The 21657-nt window shown below is 42.5% G+C and overlaps 1 protein-coding gene across 3 annotated transcripts; it reads right to left on the reverse strand.

Annotated features, from left to right (window-relative positions):
• Nucleotides 1-631: 631 nt before the first annotated feature.
• Nucleotides 632-18866, reverse strand: LOC112228387 (polymerase delta-interacting protein 2). Of its 3 annotated transcripts, none has more exons than XM_024393661.2 (11): nt 18665-18866; nt 8917-8992; nt 8575-8669; nt 8177-8279; nt 7535-7610; nt 7333-7440; nt 7057-7193; nt 6186-6212; nt 5634-5759; nt 5427-5506; nt 632-1373 (listed from the first exon to the last, which is right to left on the reverse strand). In XM_024393661.2, exons 1-11 carry the CDS (start codon nt 18832-18834, stop codon nt 1259-1261), a joined length of 1113 nt encoding a protein of 370 aa, XP_024249429.1. In that variant the 5' UTR covers nt 18835-18866; the 3' UTR covers nt 632-1258. The 3 variants fall into 3 exon arrangements, with proteins under 3 accessions (XP_024249429.1, XP_024249428.1, XP_024249430.1); XM_024393660.2 differs by lacking the exon at nt 632-1373 and adding an exon at nt 2302-4490 and having other exon boundaries at nt 18665-18865; XM_024393662.2 differs by lacking the exons at nt 632-1373; nt 18665-18866 and adding exons at nt 2302-4490; nt 17706-17847.
• Nucleotides 18867-21657: the final 2791 nt, after the last annotated feature.

Genomic DNA, 21657 nt, shown 5'->3' on the forward strand with positions numbered 1-21657 from the left:
TTGCCAAGATAATCCATCCACCTGACTGGTGTTGCACATCAAGAAGCTGATTAAGCAGCATGATCATTACACAGGTGCACCTTGTGCTGGGGCCAATAACACACTAAAATGTGCAGTTGTCACCCAACACAATGCCACATCTGCAATTTGCATGCTGACAGCAGGAATATCCACCAGACCAGTTTCCAGAATTTCTCTACCATAAACCGCCTCTGTCATTTTAGAGAATTTGGCATTACGTCCAACTGGCCTCACAACTGCAGACCATGAATAACCACGCCTGCCCAGGACCTCCACATCCAGCTTCTTCACCAGCAGGATCATCTGAGACCTGCCACCCAGACAGCTGATGGAACTGTGGGTTTGCACAACCAATCTTTATTCCCAGTCATGTGAAATCCATAGATTAGGGCCTAATACATTCATTTCAATTGACTGATTTCCTTTAAATGAACTGTCACTCAGTCAAATCTTTGAACAAATTTCAGTGTAAATGACTACCCCATCTCTGTACTGAGTGGCACAGCGGTTTAAGGCACTGCATCTCAGGGCAAGAGACGTCACTAGTCCCTGGTTCAAATTCAGGCTGTATCACAGCCGGCCGTGATTGGGTGTCCCATAGGGCGGTGCACAATTGGCCCAGCATCATCCGGGTTTGGCCGTCATTTTAAGTTTTAAACTGACTTGCCTAGTTAAATAATGTCAAGGGGTGTGAATACTTTCTGAAGGCACCATGTGCACGTCGTCTTTGCTCCCTCACACTCGGCTGTATGTACATCTTGCTAGCCGTCACTCAAATAGCAACACTCTGGCGAGGGGCTGAAGCTCATTGGCTAGAACTCAAATTGTTAGGGGACTGGCCCACGTGGGGGAAAATGTTTTTCTGGAAGATCAGCTCTTTCAAACTCAGGATTTCATGGCCAATTGAGGTAAGACAGTAATTCTGTGCATTGATTATACAGGGATGACTTATACATCGAGACATCCAGCCCAAAGTGTGAGGTATAAAACAATTAAAATACTTAGTCGCCAATGTGCCACCGCATGTCTTTAACCGCTAATATCGGACCTCTGGCTGCATGCATAAAGGATTGCTTTAAAGGTGAAAGCGTAAATAAAGTCCCTGAGGAGAAGAGATAAAATACAAATGTGGGGGGGGGGGACCATTTCCACCATAAAGAAGAAGAGCCAGTATTGGCAGCCTATGTAGCAGTCAGTCTCTCCCAGCAGACAGTCTCTCTCTCTTTCCCCCCCTCCCTCAGAAGAGGAAGGAGTAGGGGCTGTCCCTACGGCCGTGGCTCTCCAGTGAGAAGGAGGGGATGGCCACCTCGAACATGGCGCCGCCATGAGCCCGTTGGCAAGTAAAAGTCCCCCTGCAGAAGGCGGAAAATACCAATCAGCAGGCGAAGAAAAATATATATATTTTCAAAAAACAATTAAATTCAACAAGGATATGGCAGAGCATTCTCTTTCGCCCACTCACTCAGGGGAAATGGCTTCAGTCCCTGTGCTATGAAAAGTTTTGCTGAGGTACTAGACCACGGGTGGGTAACTCCAGTCCTCGAGGGCCTGATTGATGTCACTTTCCTCCATCGCTAGCAAACACAGCTGATTGCACATTTCATTCTAAACTGAAGATCATGATTAGGTGATTATTGTAGTCAGGTGTGTTAGCTGGGACAAAACTGACACCAATCAGGCCCTCGAGGACTGGAATTGCCCATCCCTGTACTAGACTGTAGTAGCCTGTACCACTGTAGCCGCTAGCCACAGATATACAGTATCTAGCACAGCCACAGCATGCTGGCTAGTCTTTCAGACTTAGACAGTAACATCTCACTGAAAAGCTAAAAGGGATCTATTCTGCCAGTGCCAACAAAGCATGTTTCCATGTGTGAATCCTGAGTCAAAAATGCTGTTGATCATTCAACATAAAAATAATAATTATAAAGTTGAGTGTTATCAACTGTTTTGGCCACAGTGCCATCCTCACATCAGGACCTGCTAGTGGATGTAATGCAGAACAAATTAAAAAGACTAGACAAAAGTGAGCAGGTCTAATTTTGGGGGAAAACATTTGTAAAATGAGCAAAAGTGGCAGCCGGGCCCATCTGCCTGTTAATTAACATTATGACTTTTGCACAGAATGAGCATTTGGCTGCTGTCCCTTTTCAGATACTGCCTCCAAATGGTCCGCAGTCATTATTTTATTATCAGAAATGCCTGATTTGTGGTCCCAGTCCGCCCCTAATGCATGCAGATTAAAATGGGAGTACCCTTAGATAGTGATAGACAGAACAATTTCAATGATACACAGAAGCGTTTATTTAGGATTCCCGAACTGAAGTCCACAAATCCAGTCACTGATTCAATTAGCCAGTCACATTAACACAAATTACATTTCCATTCAAATGCATTGACTAATCAGTGTCACTTCAGCCACATTAATGCTATACAAAACTGATTCCGTCACATACAATTGTTTATATATACATATATACACACACACACTAAAGTATAAATTAACATTAAGAAATATACACGTGTGACCTCAGTTGTGGTCACTGTGTGGCAGTGCCTTGCCTTTACTGGAGAAACAGGAAAGTGCCAAAAAGACGAGCATGAATACTTAAATCACCATGAAATTACTAGATATACAGTAACACAATCTATTAATCTAGTAATTGAGCATCTATGATTAGTGACTGGCTATTTGATCAGCAGTGAATCAGCTGTGATCATATCATAGCAGCACAAATTAAAGCGGGAATCCTTAATAGTGAATCTGCCACGTTCATTTTAGATATTACAACAAAAAAGTTACTACAAATGAACAAACAGTTTGACGCACCTCACCTCCGTTTCATCAACAAAACAAAAAAAGGTGCTGGGGCAGACAGTGGGCTGTTACCCCTAATGCGGATTCCATCATTAAAAGGGGATGTACAATATTTTACAACTTAATGTTAGATCTTGAAAGTAGTCTCTGGCCCAGGAGAAACTATAATCCTTGGTTAAATTCTTTAAACAGCCAACACAAAAATGGAAGCGATAGGGTCATGCAGCATACTTTCAGGGTGAGGAACCATTTAACATTAAGTTGTAAAATACTGAACTTCCCCTTTAACAGCTCATGTGATAAACAAAGCAGCATGATTATAACTAGTATGCGTGTACTACGTCACAGCTTTGCTGCCTCTGTGTTAGAGGGTTGAGGTCCTGATAAGTACAGCACTGATAGGGAGTAGAAAGCACAGATTATGTAGTCACCTCGGTTCTTTTTGGGAGTAGGTCTCTACTATGAGCGGTGTTTAGGAAGATGTTTAGCAACAGACTATTATAGGTGCTATGATGTTCAAATAAAACACTATACTCATGTTCCTCATTGTAAACAGTCAACTGCTCTTCTTCATTTGTGTACACACACAGTATGTTGTTGACTGACAAAACATAGTGTTTCATTCACAATGAGTTATACTTATTGATTCACTATGGCTTGGCGAGAAATGGGCTTAAAATGTCTGGGGAAACGTGTCAGAGCACAGACTCAAATAACATTTACTTTTAAACTAACGTACCATTGGAAATGTAAAGAGATGATCCAAAAACAGAACGGGCGCTCAGTAGGATACTGAATACCATGTTTGTGTTCCTCTCAGCCTGAGCTTCTACTCGGTTTGTCCTTTTCACAGTCAAACCGGCACTGGCCTAGTTAAAAATAGTCTAACGGTATTAGGCCTAATGGTTTCAAGTGTCTAAAAGTCTTATCATTCTGGAATAGATGCAAAAGTCAGAATAGTCTGATGGTTTCCTTTCCTCATCCACTGCTGAGCCTGCCCTGCATATGACTGGTGAAAAACAGGATGGCAGAAACCTAGCTCTTTAAGCCATAGGCGTTGTACTGAAGGGCAGGAGACTGGAGGAGAAAAGGAAGCAATTTAAGAGTATTGACTCGTCTAGGCGGCTGACTAAATGTTGGGTAGACTACTTTTCATTAGAGAACCACAGACTGCACCTGTCTTGACCACACTGCCATGTGCTACCAAAGCAAAGGTCACTATTGAAGTGCCACTGTAGTGCAGACAAGGTAGTCCCCGGGTATGTGCACAATGCTTAGCTCCACAGGGCTCTCTGCAAGGTTTGGCATAGTCACATTCACACTTCCCAATGACTTAGTCTTGACATCGATCCAAGAGCCTGGTGCATTTGTGTGGGCAGGAGAGGCTACAGTTGTTGATTAGGTGGTACAGCCTATGTGGAGAAGAGAATGGGTGGTGAGCAGGACAGGGGCAGGCTTTGAAAAGGGTGATGTGAGTGTGGGTGGAGCAGTGGGGCACTTTGGAGGATGGCATGGCTCGACTCAGGCCAGTGAGGTGAAAGGGCCGGGCAGGAAGCCGTTGGGTGTATCGTCTTTCTTGCTTTCGAGGGAAAAGGGAGGGATGCGGACGTCAAAGAAGGTGCCGTTGGGTCTCTCAAGCCGATAGGAACCCCTGCAGGGGTAAAAAGACAACGACAGGCACCGTCAGAGTCCGAGCCCCTTCTGCCCTGCCCAGCCACTGCCCAGTCCAGAGTCCTACAGTAGTACTGCTATGACTCATTTTTTTACTACTAGCTTCCCAAGTATTCTACTTCAACTGCTCCTACAATTAGCCTACTTCAGCTTCTACTATGACTAGGGTCATTTTACTACTACTGTTTCCACTGCCAATATCCATGCTTCTACAGTATGCTACACAAAACATACCAATTTACTTACATATATACACACGCACACACACAGTGTGTCCCTCATCGACTAATACAACAAATCTGGCACAGAGTGGGCAAACCTGGCCAAATTAGGTAAATAAATTGCCCGATAGGAAGTTTGCAGAGCATATTAACCACAAACAAAGTGTGTTTGTTCATTGGAGCTCAGACCCATACTTGAAATTCCATATTAGGATGATTAAAAAGCGAGATAGCTCTCACACACACACACAATGCAGTAGCCAATGTCAGTTTCCATAAAGACAAGAGTCTTTATGAACTACGTGCTGCTAAAGCTCAACCATACTAGTCTCTACTAGGTTTGCAGAATTCGGGTAACTTTGGGGGAATCTGGCATTGCTGAGTCCAGATAGGGTGAAAGTTGAGGTACTTTCAGAAAATTTTTCTTCTGTTTGGCACCTGATGAACCATTTTACAATTCTGCGTGATGTTTGCTATATGGCACATATTGTCTATTATGTTGATTAGGCTAGTATTCATATTAGGGTGGAAATAAACCCTGCCATCATAGTAGGTTACTTGGACCAGGAGGAACAAAACATGGTCACCACTTGTGTGACATTCTGCCATACGTGTTCTGCTGGTACAAAGTGTCTACTTTTTGACAATGGGCAGGTGTTTCACAGTGCGTGTGTGCGTTTCTTTGCAAGACTCACCACATGTGCCCGCTGGGTGCCTGCAGTGAGACGTGACTGCTGTACTGGAAGGCAGGCTGCTCTTCGGACAACACTGGCTCCTACACACAGTGAGGGGGTATCATTTGGTAGACAAGTCTTTACCACACTTGACCTTCTCCAATAGATTTTGAAAAGGAGAGGATGTGAGGAATCAGGAAAGATGAATTGAAAGCAGCAGAGACTCACCCGTCCCACCACTCCTCTGCCACGGACCGTCTCCAGGGTGCCTGAGAGGCTGAAGATCCTCCAGTGTCTCTCCCTCAGTTGTACCACCTCCTCCCCCATGTTCTCCAGACGGATACAGTACCGCCACTGACACACACACACACCGAGCAGTGAGCCAACGGAAACCACTCTGGGCGCGTCTGAAATGCCACCCTATTTCCTATGTAGTGCACTACTTTTTACCAGGGCCCATGAGGCTCTGGTCAAAGTAGTGCACTCCAAAAAGAATAGCATGGCATTTTGGATGCACACTGACTACAGTAGTATGCAGGTACGTCGGCACAATCGGCGGTTTCTATGGGAATGGAAAGCTAGCTTGTATGGCTAAAATTGTAGCTAGATTGAGATTCTAAAAAATGACAGCAACACACAAATATCACTGTTTTTAGCCTAAAGAACACCATGAAATGGACTGAAGTGAATATAATTGTTTCCTCATATCTGACAGTTTGCTAGCACACAGTAACAACAGTCGCTAGGCTACAGTCATCAGTGGCAGCTTCTTTGACTTACCCAATATACGTGGGAATTCTGGGCTTCCTGACAGAGAAAATGACATACATAAGCAAAATTACAAACAGGTTCTAATCATGACTGGTGTACATTCAGCAGGGCGGAGTTGTGGAACCAGATCGAAATACAGTGAGCTCTAAAAGTATTGGGACAGTTACACGTTGTTTTGACTCTGTACGCCAAATTATACAATGACGTCGAGGTTAAAGTGCAGACTGTCAGCTTTAATTTGCAGGTATTTTCATCCATATCGGGTGAACAGTTAAGAAATTACAGCCCTTTTTGTACATGGTCTTTCTCACTCATCATTCATTCAGTAGTATTCGTAATCATGGTAGCATATAAATATTGTATTCTTATTTACAATAAAAGTGGCTCCAAAATGACAATGTTATTTACCATTCATTTCTATTGGGAACAAAATAATCTGAAACACCCAAAATAAACCAATGCAGCCAACAAGTTTGTAGAGTCACAAGCTTGATGTAATCAAGGAATATGGGACCAAATACTAAACTTGTTACTACTTTAATACACACAAGTGAATTTGTTCCAATTCATTTGTTCACCTAAAATGGGGGCACTATGTACAAAAATAGTTGTAATTTCTAAACAGTTGACCTGATATGGATTAAAATACCCTAAAAAGTATTCACTTTAATCTCATAGCCATCACATCATTTCAAATTCAAAGTGCTGGAGAAGAGCCAAAACAAAAAATGAACTGTCCCAATACTTTGGAGCTCACTGTATGTTATGTAGAACAACATGCCTCTGACATCTAGAAAGGGAATCACGTCAGCTCTATTCATTAAATTTCTTCCACAAAACGTGACTCTTTATTCCCTTAGAGAAGTGGTGTGGGGCGTACCCTCATGCCCATGTAAAAGGGAATAACAGTAACGCGGATGTTCTCAGTGGTCTCGCGGTGCACGTCCGACAGCTCCAGCCACGGGTGGTTCTTCTCCTGCCACGCCTGCAGTGTGTCCCGTGGTATGAATGGGGGAACTGGAGAACGGGTCACAGCGCAACAGTCACATTTGAAATTTTGGGATTTACCTGCCAACAAGTTCTCATTCATACATACGCATTACATTTACTGGCTAACTGACTGAATATACTCAAAAAGCCTTTTGGTTTGTAGTACCTTTGGAGGCATTGAACTGGAGGAAACGCTCAAACAGCTCATGCTGAATGGGGACCTGGTCTGTGGAGTTGTAGGGCAGGATGTCTTCATGACTCACATAGTCCAGCCCTGAGAGAGTGAGAACGAGAGTTAGCTCAGTGCATTAATTCCTTTGTGCGACAGTAACTATGTATTAGCAACACTTAAAATACATCTGACTCACCTGGAATGGCATAAAGCGCCCTGCTGTCATCGTGATTGGCCAGAAACGTCACCGCCTCAGTCTGTGATCTCTGAGACTGACCGACACAGACCATTTATAAGGAGACAATTAGGGTTGCAAAATCAGAAGAACCAGGGTTTGTGGAAAAACCTAGGAGTTTTGGGAAAGTTAACATAATTTTGCTGTGTGTGATACAGACAATAGTGATGGGGGGAATCTCGTTACACATCTCAATATTATTTTTCTATGAAATTGATTTGAGATTCCAAGTATCTATAAGAAGAGAAAAAATATATTGGTAGTGTTGTTTGCACTAGTCAGGTGTACCTGGGCCAAAATGCAAGTATTTTTTTTAATTCTATAGCTTGTTCTCTAGCTCTTTAAATAGTGAGCCAACGTGTTTACAACACTTTAATTTCCCTGACTGATAAAAACTTGTTTTCTCATGCTCCCTCATCTCTCTGCAGCGGACATATAGTGAGCAATATGTTTGGAACACCAAATCACAATATTGAGTCACAATACATATAGAACGATAATATCACATCATGAGGTCCCTGGCAATTCGCAGCCCTAACAGACAATGCAGAACCAAGTCAGAGTACCAGTGGAGGTAGTTGACAGCCTTGGTCAGATACTCACAATGTGGGGACAGTCCCTGGTGTCTATCAGAACCTGATAGTATGTGTGAGTTTTCCCTTTCACCTCTTTGGACCGGTGTGCCCCAGGGGGTTCCGTAGGCTTGCTGGGGGCAGAAAGCAAGCAGAGGAAAGGTGTCAATGAAGAATAACCAGTCAACGAGAGCTAGACCACTTCCAAACAAAAACATAACTCCAATCCATTTCCATTACAAACTGCCTGTGACATGTTTGGATTTTATGGCTACATCAGATATAGCACCCTACTCATTATATAGGTCTAGTGGACTACAAAAGTAGTGCTCTATATAGGGAATAGGGTGGTATTCCAGACAGTGGAAAGCACGCTAAGCAGACAGGTGTTGCGGAGACATGGGTGACCGTGTGAGGTGGTGTCATCACCTCTCCGTCGCAGGAATGACGTCGCGGTCGTAGAGTCGGGCGTACCAGGGGAAGAGCACGATCCCTCTGTAGCCAAACACACTGTGCAAGAATAACTGGGGAGAGAGGCAGACAAACTTAAGGCTGTGTGTGGAATAGCTTGGCAGTGAGTATAACAGTTGATTAAATAGAAAACCCTGCCAGGTTGGCACAGTATTTTGCTTATCATAGAAATTGAATTAGCTATATAATTAGTCATTTTATTGCTATGGTCCTAAGGCAGATCCCTGGGGAACCCCCATGTAAAATTGTTAGTCTCTAATGTGGAGTGAAATATGGAGTTGTGGTTGTAGACCCTCTCACCTGTCCTGTTTCATATTTCCCCTGCTGTTTGGGAGCCTCAAACACTCCTACAGTCTCCAGCACCTTCCCCTCTGGCCTGTAGGACAAAGCAAATCAAGACATTAGGAGAAGAACAAGTTATAAGACAGACACTGACTTATGTCATGACTTGTCCTTCCAAAGTTATCCATGTAACTCCCTCAGCCAATTAGTGATCAAGTTGTTGACAGTGTCTTAATTGCAGGCATGATTTGTTCATTGCATAGGGGATCATGTCACTAAAACCAACAGACATTGTTACACTATCATATACCTAGTTGGAGCAGTGGAGAACAATAAAATAAGTCGACTCAAGTAGGGCTGAGGCAGACATTACATTTTGTCATCTGGTTATTGTCATGCAAAAAGACTGCCAGTCTCACCGTAATTGACCGTTAATTAACATAAACACGTTTAGCATCTCCAGGAATACTCGCTGCATATAGTATAATAAATCAATTTGATATACTCCATCACAAATCCATTATTTTAGTCAGGTCTAAAGAAACATATGAAGAACAGAATGAGTTGACCTACTCTATGTTATCTGGCTATGCTCCCTGCCAATACCCGAGTGACGCAGCAGTCCAAGGCACTTAATCTCAGTGCTAGAAGAGTCACTACAGACCCTGGTTCGATTCCAGGCTGTATCACAACCGGACGTGTTTGGGAGTCCCATAGGGCGGCGCACAATTGGACCAGCGTCGTCCGGGTTAGGGTTTGGCTAGGGTATGCAGTCATTGTAAATAAGAATGCTCTTATCGTCGTAACCGGCCGTGACCGGGAGGTCCATGGGGCGACTCACAATTGGCCTAGCGTCGTCCGGGTTAGGCCGGTAGGGTTATCCTTGTCTCATCGCGCACCAGTGACTCCTGTGGCGGGCCGGGCGCAGTGCGCACTAACCAAGGTTGCCAGGTGCACAGTGTTTCCTCTGACACATTGGTGCAGCTGGCTTCCGGGTTGGATGCGCGCTGTGTTAAGAAGCAGTGCGGCTTGGTTGGGTTGTGTATCGGAGGACACATGACTTTCAACCTTCGTTTCTCCCGAGCCCGTACGGGAGTTGTAGCAATGAGACAAGATAGTAGCTACTAAACAATTGGATACCACGAAATTGGAGAGAAAAAGGGGTAAAATAAAATATATATAAAAAAGAATGTTAACTGATTTGCCTTGAAATTCTGTGTGTTTAATGCAGGCCCTGAAATCTTCATCCCCAACTACAACATTTTCAGACAAGATAGAACAGCCAAATGGGGCATTGTTGCAATCTACTGCAGAGATAGCCTGCAGAGTTCTGTCCTATTATCCAGGTATGTACCCAAACAATTTGAACTTCTACTTTTAAAAATCCACCGCTCTAAAAAGAAGTCTAACCGTTGCCGCCTGCTAAAGACCTCCCTCTGCCCCCAGCTGTGCTCTGGACACCATATGTGAACTGATTGTCCCCCCCCATCTATCTTCAGAGCTCGTGCTGCTAGGCGACCTAAACTGGAACATGCTTAACCTTAAGGTATAGAGGGCAGCATTTTCACTTTTGGATAAATAGCGTGCCCAATTTCAACTTCCTGCTACTCATGCCAAAAATATAAGATATGCATATTATTAGTAGATGTGGATAGAAAACTGAAGTTTCTAAAAAACTGTTTGAATCATGTCTGTGAGTATAATAGAACTTATGTAGCAGGCAAAATCCAGAGGACTAACTGTTCAGAATTATTTATTTTTTTGCCTCTGACTGCTCCCTCAGTTGTCTTTGCCAAGGGATATTTGATAGGAACCATTTTTCAGTTCCTACCACTTTCACTGGATGTCACCAGTCTTTGGAATTTGGTTGAGGTTATTCATTTGTGCATCCTGGAACAACGTTACACTATTGAGAGTTGCGCAAGACGTAAAAAGGAGCATGGTTTGTTTACTTGCTGTTTTGAATACAGATTGCCCCATCTACAATTTGATCGATTATTAATGTTTAAAAATACCTAAACGGAATTAATTGAAAAAATAAGGACCAATTGTGATGTTTATGGGACATATTGGAGTGCCAACAAAAGAAGCTTGTCAAAGGTAATGCATGTTTTATATTTTATTTCAGCATTTTGTGTAGCGCCTGCAGGTTTGAAATATGCTACCCTCTTTATTGTCATTGTGCTATCATCAGATAATAGCTTCTTAATGCTTTCGCTGAAAAGCTTTTTAAAATCTGACATGTTGGCTGGATTCACAACGAGTGTAGCTTTAATTGAGTATCTTACATGTGTGATTTAATGAATGTTTGATTTTATATAATTATTTGAATTTGCCGCGCTGCATTTTCCCTGTGTTTTTTCCAAGTGGGATGCAAGCGTCCCCTATACCATAAGAAGTTAACACCCCAGCCATCCTACAATCTAAGCTTGATGCCCTCAATCTCACACAAATTATCAATGAACCTACCAGGTACCACCCCAAAGCCGTAAACACGGTATCATCCTAACCAACTTGCCCTCTAAATACCCCTCTGCTGTTTTCAACCAAGATCTCAGCGATCACTTCCTCATTGTCTGCATCCGTAATGGGTTATCGGTCAAACGACCTCCACTCATCACTGTCAAACGCTCCCTGAAACACTTCAGCGAGCAGGCCTTTCTAATCGACCTGGCCGGGGTATCCTGGAACGATATTGACCTCATCCCGTCAGTAGAGGATGCCTGGTTATTTAAAAAAATGCCTTCCTCACCATCTTAAATAAGCATGCCCCATTCAAGAAATTTAGAACCAGGAACAGATTTTTCCCTTGGTTCTCTCCAGACCTGACTGCCCTTAACCAACACAAAAACATTCTATGGCGTTCCGCATTAGCATCGAACAGCCCCTGTGATATGCAGCTTTTCAGGGAAGCTAGTTTATCAAGCAGAAATGTGCTTCCTGCAACACAAACTCAAAAGTCCTGGGACACTGTAAAGTCAATGGAGAATAAGAACACCTCCCAGCTTCCAGTTCTCTGCTGCCAATGACTGGAACGAACTACAAAAATCTCTGAAACTGGAAACACTTATCTCCCTCACTAGCTTTAAGCACCAGCTGTCAGAGCAGCTCACAGATTACTGCACCTGTACATAGCCCATCTATAATTTAGCCCAAACAACTACCTCTCCCCCTACTGTATTTATTTTGCACCCCATTATCGCTCTACTTTGCACATTCTTCCACTGCAAATCTACCATTCCAGTGTTTTACTTGCTATATTGTATTTACTTTGCCACCATGGCCTTTTTTTGTTGCCTTTACCTACCTTATCTCACCTAATTTGCTCACATTGTATATAGACTTGTTTTTCTACTGTATGTTTGTTCTACTCCGTGTAACTCTGTGTTGTTCTGTGTCGAACTGCTTTGCTTTATCTTGGCCAGGTCGCAATTGTAAATGAGAACTTGTTCTCAACTTGCCTACCTGGTTAAATAAAGGTGAAATAAAAAATGTTTAACAAACGCCACACCTGTCAGGTGGATGTTTGTATTGGCAAAGGAGAAATGCTCACTAACAGGGATGCAGACACAATTCAGGGATCTTTAATTTCAGCCCATGAAACCAACACTTTACATGTTGCGTTTATATTTTTGTTCTGAGTAGTTACGTAAACCTGAAGACTAAAAGATGTCTAGAGATAGTATGTGTGTGTATTGCTGCCCTGACACAATGATCCAAGAAAAAAAAACAGCTTGCTTTCAAGGTACTGACATTGGTCCAAAGAAGCTCACACCTTATTGCATTGACAAGGTTACTGGTGTGGCCTAACTTTTGGGCTACCATTAACAGTGGAAAACTGTAATAGTGTGTCAATCAGTCTCATTTCATCAGTGTTGCCTAAACTTTCTATCTACCTGACTTGCACATACACCTAGTGAACAAAACATTAGGAACTCCTTCCTAATATTGAGTTGCACCCCCTTTTGCCCTCAGAACAGCCACAATTCATCTGGGCATGGTGTCTACAAGGTGTTGAAAGCATTCCACAGGGATGCTTACCCATGTTGACTCCAATGCTTCCAGTGGTGTTGTTGGCTGGTTGTCCTTTAGGTGGTGGACCATTCATGAGACACACGGGAAACTGTTGAGCGTGAAAAACCCGGCAGCAACGCAGTTCTTAACACAAACCTGTGCTCCTGGCACCTACTACCATACCCCGTTCAAAAAGGCACGTCTTGCCCATTCACCCTTCGAAAGGCACACATACACAGTCCATGTCTCAAGGCTGAAAAATCCTTCATCTGCGCTGATTGAAGTGGATTTAACAAGTGACATCAATAAGGGATCATAGCTTCCACCTGGTCAGTCTCATGGAAAGAGCAGGTGTTCCTGATGTTTTGTACACTCATGGCTATGGAACACGTCTTTGTGTGTCAAAAAAGACACGTCAAATAACACTGATTAGGTATCCCCCTTTCCATTTGACGTGTCAAATAAGCTTGTTGACCAATCAGGACCTGAATATGACTGCACATCAATTTAATGCATTCATACATTTTTTACATATTTATTACACCATCACTCGTATTTCCTGTCACAACGATACGTATGCTATGATGCTGGTATTGCTGGTCTTGCGCATCTACAGTGCTGGTCATAAAAAAAGCTAGCTAGCTGTTCCATTACAAATGTTCTTCCCCAAAAACATAGCAAAATTACAATCTGTTACAGTAGCTATAGTTAGCTAACTAACTATACAGCTAGTTGTCATCGAGTAAAATAAACCTAATTCACAAGACAGTTCTTATTTGAAGAATGGTGTTTGGACCCATCTATGTGAAGCTAGCCACAATAGTGGACTTTGCAGTTAGCCTTCAAAATAAAAGTATGTAATTAACAGTGATGCAAATGAACACAAATCGTAGAATGCCATAATTGAATAGATGTAGCACACAGTGGGTTACCCAGTAGACATGGTTTATACGAGAGGTCGACCGATTAAATAGGGCCGATTTCAAGTTTTCATAACAATCGGAAATAGAGTATTTTTGGGCGCCGATTTCCCTTTTTAATTTTTTTTGGGGGGGAAATACCTTTATTGAACTAGGCAAGTTATTTTCAATGACAGCCTAGGAACGGTGGGGTTAACTGCCTTGTTCAGGTGCAGAAGTACAGATTTTCACCTTGTCAGCTCAGGGGTTCCAATCTTGCAACCGTACAGTTAACTAGTCCAACGCTCTAACCATTGCACTCCACGAGTAGCCTGCCTGTTACGCGAATGCAGTAGAAGCCAAGGTAAATTGCTAGCTAACATGAAGCTTATCTTATAAAAAAAACAATCATAATCACTAGTTATAACTACTAATCCAGTTTAGCAGGCAATATTAACCAGGTGAAATGTTGTAATTTATCTTGCGTTCATTGCACACAGAGTCAGGGTATATGCAACAGTTTGGGCTGCCTGGCTCATTGCGAACTAATTTTCCAGAATTTTACACAATTATGACATAACATTGAAGGTTGTGCAATGTAACAAGAATATTTAGACTTAGGGATGCCACCCGTTAGATCAAATACAGAACAGTTCCGTAATTCACTGAAATAATAAACGTTTTGTTTTCGAAATGATCGTTTCCGGATTCGACCATATTAAAAATCACCAAAGTCTCGTATTTCTGTGCTTATTATAAGACTATGATTTGATATAGCAGTCTGACTGAGCGGTGGTAGGCAGCAGCAGGCTCGTAAGCATTCATTCAAACAGCACTTTCGTGCTATTGAGGAGCCAACATGTTTGTCGAGTAAAGAATGGATTCCAATTGACTTTGTCACAAGAGAAACTCGCTCTACAGTTCATGTTTGACAAGCAGCGCTCACCCACCACCATTAAGGTGTTCGCGGCAGCAATTTCAGCTTGTCATGAGGGTTTGGCAGAGACACCGTCTTGTCACCCTCTAGTGAAACGGTTTCTATTGAAAACGCAGCGACTTAGGCCAATGCCTAGAGCCATGCTGCCCCAGTGGGATTTAACTTTGGTACTCGAGGCGCTCTGCGAGACGCCGTTCAAGCCACAATCAAATCCCCCTAAAGAAATTCTATTAAAACCTCTTTGGCGCAGGCGTGCCACTAGCGACCCACCTCGACAACATCCGGTGAAATTGCAGAGCGCCAAATTCAAACGACAGAAATAGTCATAAACATTCATGAAAATTCAAGTGTTATACATCGGTTAAAATATTAACTTCTTGTTAATCCAGCCGCTTTGTCAGATTTCAAAAAGGCTTTACGGCGAAAGCATAACATTCGATTATTTGAGGACAGTGCCCCGTTTACAAAAGCATACAAACATTTTCCAACCAAGCAGAGGAGTCACGAAAGTCAAAAAAAGCAATAAAATAAATCACTTACCTTTGAAGATCATCTGGTTGCAATCACAAGGGTCCCAGGAACATAAATAGTCCTTTTCTTCAATAAAGTCCTTCTTTATATCCCAAAAACTCTGTTTTGTTGGCGCATTTTGTTCAGTAATCCACTGGCTCGAAGGCAATCAAAACACGCAGACGAATACACCCTAATAGTACCGGTAAAGTGCGTCGAAACATGTCAAACGATGTTTATAACTAATCGTCAAGGTGTCAATTATCTAAATAATCAATCATATTTAAACCGGACAGAGTATTCAAAAGAAAGGAAAAAGAACGAAGGTCGCGCACAGTGACGCAATCCAGTACGGCATGCTTCCCCAGTCCCCTAACCAAAAGGTATTTTTCTTTGTTGTTTTTCAGAAAACAAGCCTGAAACCATGTCTAAAGACTGTTGACATCTAGTGGAAGCCATAGGAACTGCAATCTGGGCCCTTACCAATTACAATGGAAAAACCACTCACATCAAAAACAAAATCCACTTGCTGGATGGATTGTCCTCTGGTTTTCGCCTGCCATATCAGTACTGTTATATTCACAGACATTATTTTAACAGTTTTTAGAAACTTCAGAGTATTTTCTATCCAATGCTACCAAGTACATGCATATCCTAGCTTCTGGGCCTGAGTAACAGGCAGTTTACTTTGGGCAAAAGTTACGACGGCACTGTTGCTTGCTTTGACTACAGCCAAGCGCATCAGTGATTTGTGTGCTCTTTTGACGAGACCCGACTGCCTTGCCATTAATGGTGATCTGAACAGAGCGGTGTTACGTCCTAATCCGGCATTAATGCCGAAGGTTATCAAGAGTTCATATAGGTCACAGACCGTTAAGCTGTGGGCCTTCTCCTCCTCCTCCTCCTCCTCCTCCTCCACACAGAGCAGAGAGAGAGGCTTCGCCTGTGCCCGGTGCGCACCGTGGCGTGCTAAGTGCAGAGCATGTCTTGACTGCCCACCAGTGTATCACTGTGTTGGGGCTGCGTGATGAGGGAAATAGTACTGTAACTAGTGTTACTTTACTATTAGACCGGTCACTAAATTTGATGGAATATTGAGGTATCAACTATCTGCCGAGTCAGATTAGTATGACCTATTTTCTAATGTCTGCCCACAAATCATTGGCTTTGCCTATGGATTGAGTGTGGCGGGTTACACTGAGAAATCAGTGAGTATGCCTTCTAAATTGGTTCAGCCAAGCACTCAGCATTGCTGATGGGAAGGCTAGAACTAAGGTGAGAAACGCAGGACCAATGGACAGTTTCCATCAGGTCCGCTTTTTCCTATTAGAATGACTACATGACATGACACCTGGGGTAGTACAGTAGTCAAATGTTACATCCGGCCCACAAGTCTATGACTGTGTTGGGGCGGCTGGATTAGGGATATAGTACTGTAACTATTAGACCAATCGTAATCCCAACCCTATAAAAAAGGTATATCAAAGGTCCTTACACCTTGAACACACCGACAGAGTCATTGCGCAAAATGGTACACAACATAATGTGGATGTGTGTGCAACAAAAGTTCACCATTCACCTCCTGCTACCATTTCTGTCAAGCAGTCTATGCAAACAATTTGATGCATACTAGTATACCATATACAGGGTAATTTGAAAAATCCATGGGATGGTATTTCAATACTGTCAAAACTATTTGAAGTTAACAAAATTGAATATTTTTAGCTACTTTTTAATTTATTACCTGCAGTCAACTTGTGCAATACATTAGGAGATAAAGCAGATTGCGTTCTTCATTTCACTTGTCACATTATGAAGCTTACCATAGTTCCCCAGAACAGTTGAGCCAGACACGTGCTTGTTTGTAAATAGCAAAAAGAGTCCATAGCGTTCTATATGTATCGGGAATCTGTTGTGCTACGCACATGAGGTGATGGAAGTTACACTTGTATGCAATCCACTACTTACTACATGTTAGCCATCAGATATCTTATAACTGCTTTCTGACAGAAGTCAGAGCTCTGGATGAGTTCTGTACAGTTGCCATTTTTCCGTGCTTAGTACAAGTGTTTCTTTTCCCTCTGCTCCATGTAGATATGTTGCTCTTCCTTCAGAAAAGCATGTACCACAACTTCTCATTTACACAATTTCCCTCATTCACATTTTCTTGTAAATGTCCACACTGGTTGAAAATGATATTTGGTAGCTACTAGTTATGCTTGTATAACTTTATGAGCTGGATTTGCCTGCCTTAGTAATTAGTTTGTTCGTTTTCATTTGTTACCAGCATTAGTTTGTGCTAATGTTGTTAGCATTCTGGTACTTGAGGCCCAATGGGCTTTTCTTGAGTTTTTAGTTTTTTATGTTGACATTGGCAGACATTTGTGTTTGAATCAGGAAAGTTTCCATTCACGACCTCCACAAACCAGAATGTTGAATACACTTACATTTGTACCGGTTGTTCTGCGGTTGGTCCTTTTGGCAGGAGGCATGAGACAATATATCCACAGGGAAGTATATGTAGCCTAGTGGTTAGAGCGTTGGACCAGTAACCAAAATGTTGCTAGATCAAACCCATGAGCTGACAAGGTAAAAATCTGTCGTTCTGCCCCTGAACAAGGCAGTTAACCCACTGTTCCGCCATTGTAAATGAGAATTGGTTCTTAACTGACTTGCCTAGTTAAATAAAAGGTAAAATAAAAAAAGCGCTGGTAGTGCATTCCGATCATTATCACCTGACGCATGCAAAGAACCATAAACCCGTGCACGAGCTCCGCAAGTATGCGGACAAGTCCTGAATGTATTTATTTTCTTCGTCCTCACATACTTCAGGTGATAGAAATCTGAAAACACAACCAGCGCTTTGAAACGTAATTATACTTTCTTGTGGATATAGTGTCTCACATTGTTACAGCCAAAAGGACCAACCGCACGGACAACCGATGAAGTACATTAAAATATAATTGTATTTAACATGCTGGCTTGTAGAGGTCGAGAGTGGACACCTTCCTGATTCAAACGTTAATTTCTACCCGAAGTAGAATCCAATGCCATGCAACGTCGGGTTTCCAGTATTGTAATTAACGAAGTTACTATGATACAAAGGATGCAATGACAGTCATTGGGAACTTGACCTTGACGTGCAGTAGATTCTGTAGTTAAAACAACCTGCGTTCGCTAACTAGTTAACCTACCGATCTAACGTTAGCTAACTAAAAACAACTAGCTAGCTAACAATGCTATTAATGAAAGCGTACTATAACCAGCTTTTGGTGGTTTTGTTTTTGCACAGACGCAGGACAGTAACAACTGTTACAGCTAACTGCTAGTCGGTCAGGCTAAATTAGTTAGCTAACAAACGTGAGCTACCAGCCGTAGCGAGTTAGCTAGCTAATATCTAACTTACCTTGACGACATCAACCGTTTCTGTTGGACGTTGAACAAGCTACATGATAAACGCGTCATATTCGGAGTTTGTCTACTGTTTAAATCGACATTTAGTACACTGATGGCGTGTTTTCTATTATATTTATTAACTGTGGACAACAAGGTCCGACGAATGACACAGGCCGCCATCTTTGTTTAGATTTGCATTGGCCTGGACATCACACGCGCCTACACAGTGTTTTTGACTGTATGTTTTGTTAATTCCATGTGTAACTCTGTGTTGTTGTATGTGTCGAATTGCTATGCTTTATCTTGGCCAGGTCGCAGTTGCAAATGAGAACTTGTTCTCAACTAGCCTACCTGGTTAAATAAAGGTGAAATAAAAAAATTAATTAAAAAAACTTGGTTCTGGCCTAGGGAGTTTTTCCAAGCCACCGTGCTTCTACACCTGCACTGCTTGCTGTTTGGGGTTTTAGGCTGGGTTTCTGTACAGCACTTTGAGATATCAGCTGATGTAAGAAGGGCTTTATAAATACATTTGATTTGAGCATTGGGCCAGTAACTGAAAGGTTGCTAGATCGAATCCCAGAGCTGACAAGGTAAACATCTGTCATTCTGCCCCTGAGCAAGGCAGTTAACCCACTGTTCCCCAGTAGGCCATCATTGTAAATAAGAATTTGTTCTTAACTGACATGCCTACTGAAATAAATGTAAATATATTTGTTTGCTGCCAGGCAAAAGATGGATTTTGTGGCATTCATTGCCACAGTTATAAACTGTATGGCAGAAATCTAAGAAACTGGACATTATTGTGGCTGCGGCAGAAAGGTTTTTGCGACTTGCAAGGGGAGCCCGTTTTATTTTAGAATGTATTTTTCAGAAAAGTTGTTTGATTTTTTTTTTTTTTCCCGGTGGGGTGGGGGGGGTAGTTTGTAGTTGTTTTGTTATATTTTTGGTAATCCTGTTTCGATCTTGTACAGTAAGTGGCGGAAGGCACATTAAATTGAGAGATCGCCAATATACCATCGAAGAAGAAGAATGCTACAAACAGTAGAAAAAAATAAAACAAAAAAGTCTATATACAGTGAGTGCAAATAGGGTAAGATAAGGGAGGTAAGGCAAAAAATAAGCCATGGTGGCGAAGTAATTACAATATAGCAATTAAACACTGGAATGGTAGATGTGCAGAAGATGAATGTGCAAGTAGAGATACTGGGGTGCAAAGGAGCAAGATAAATAAATACAGTATGGGGATGAGGTAGATAGATGGGCTGTTTACAGATGGGCTATGTACAGGTGCAGTGATCTGTGAGCTGCTCTGACAGCTGGTGCTTAAAGCTAGTGAGGGGGATATGAGTCTCCAGCTTCAGTGAGTTTTGCAGTTCATTCCAGTCGTTGGCAGCAGAGAACTGGAAGGAAAGGCGACCAAAGGAGGAATTAGCTTTGGGGGTTACCAGTGAGATATACCTTTTGGAGCACGTGCTACGAGTGGGTGCTGCTATGGTGACCAGTAAGCTGAGATAAGGCGGGGCTTTACTAGCAGAGACTTGTAGGTAACCTGTAGCCAGTGGGTTATGAGTATGAAGCGAGGGCCAGCCAACGAGAGCGTACAGGTCGCAGTGGTGGGTAGTGTATGGGGCTTTGGTGACAAAACGGATGGCACTGTGATAGACTGCAACCAATTTGTTGAGTAAAGTGTTGGAGGCTATTTTATAGATGACATCGCCAAAGTCGAGGATCGGTAGGATGGTCAGTTTTACGAGAGTATGTTTGGCAGCATGAGTGAAGGATGCTTTGTTGCGATATAGGAAACTGATTCTAGATTTCATTTTGGTTTGGAGATGCTTAATGTGAGTCTGGAAGGAGAGTTTACAGTCTAACCAGACACCTAGGTATTTGTAGTTGTCCACGTATTCTAAGTCAGAGCCGTCCAGAGTAGTGATGCTGGATGGGCGGGCAGGTGCGGGCAGTGATCGATTGAATAGCATGCATTTAGTTTTACTTGCATTTAAGAGCAGTTGGAGGCCACAGAAGGAGAATTATATAGCATTGAAGCTCGTCTGGAGGTTAGTTAACAGTGTCGAAAGAGGGGCCAAAAGGATACAGAATGGTGTCGTCTGCGTAGAGGTGGATCAGAGAATCCCCAGCAGCAAGAGCGACATCATTGATTTATACAGAAAAGAGAGTCGGCCCGAGAATTGAACCCTGTGGCACCCCCATAGAGACTGCCAGAGGTTGCCATACTGTAAGCTCATGCTATTTTCTGTCTGGTATAGTCGAAATTCATCCTTACGGCGTGTTGTTCGTCATCTCCACGTTGAAATTCGCCCTTTTTAACGTATGGACATCAGTTCTCACGTCACCGGGAACACAATGCTAATTTCGCTAGGTTATTGAAGTTCAACCGTTCGCAACCAGAGCTCACGCTGAGGTTGGCTTAGTTCTGTAGTTGATATTTGCCCTTTTAACGTATGGACAGCAGTCCTCACGTCCTTGGGAACACAATATTACATTGTCGTAAAGGGGCTTATATAGTGGAGGGAGAGAAGGGCGTATTTCATAGTTTGCAACCAATGTCTGTTCACTTGGGTGAGCAAAGTTTTTACTTCATGAAAACCATTCTCTCATTTAGGAGCTAAAATTACATTTCATCTTTTCACAAATAGTTTCATATTTAAACATTTAAATTGCACAACAATTCTATGTGAATCTGATAACTAGAATGTGTAGACTTTCCAAGATACAGTTTATGTCATCCTATCATCAGTAATAATGTCTCAGACGACAACTGATCGGACATGATATTCATTAAGTACCAATGCATATTTTCAGCTGGTTGGATTACCGAAATATGGTTCTGTTCCCCACCCTTTTGATGTTACCAGACTCTCTCTATGTTAACAAAGGGCTTTCCAACAGTCACATCTGTAGAGCAGAGAGAGGAAAGGGGGGTCATAAACCTCACCAACAGGGCAACGTCATGACACTAGGAAGAAACCTAGAGAGGAACCA

This window comes from Oncorhynchus tshawytscha, linkage group LG30 (assembly GCF_018296145.1).
Source record: "Oncorhynchus tshawytscha isolate Ot180627B linkage group LG30, Otsh_v2.0, whole genome shotgun sequence".
NCBI lineage: Eukaryota > Metazoa > Chordata > Actinopteri > Salmoniformes > Salmonidae > Oncorhynchus > Oncorhynchus tshawytscha.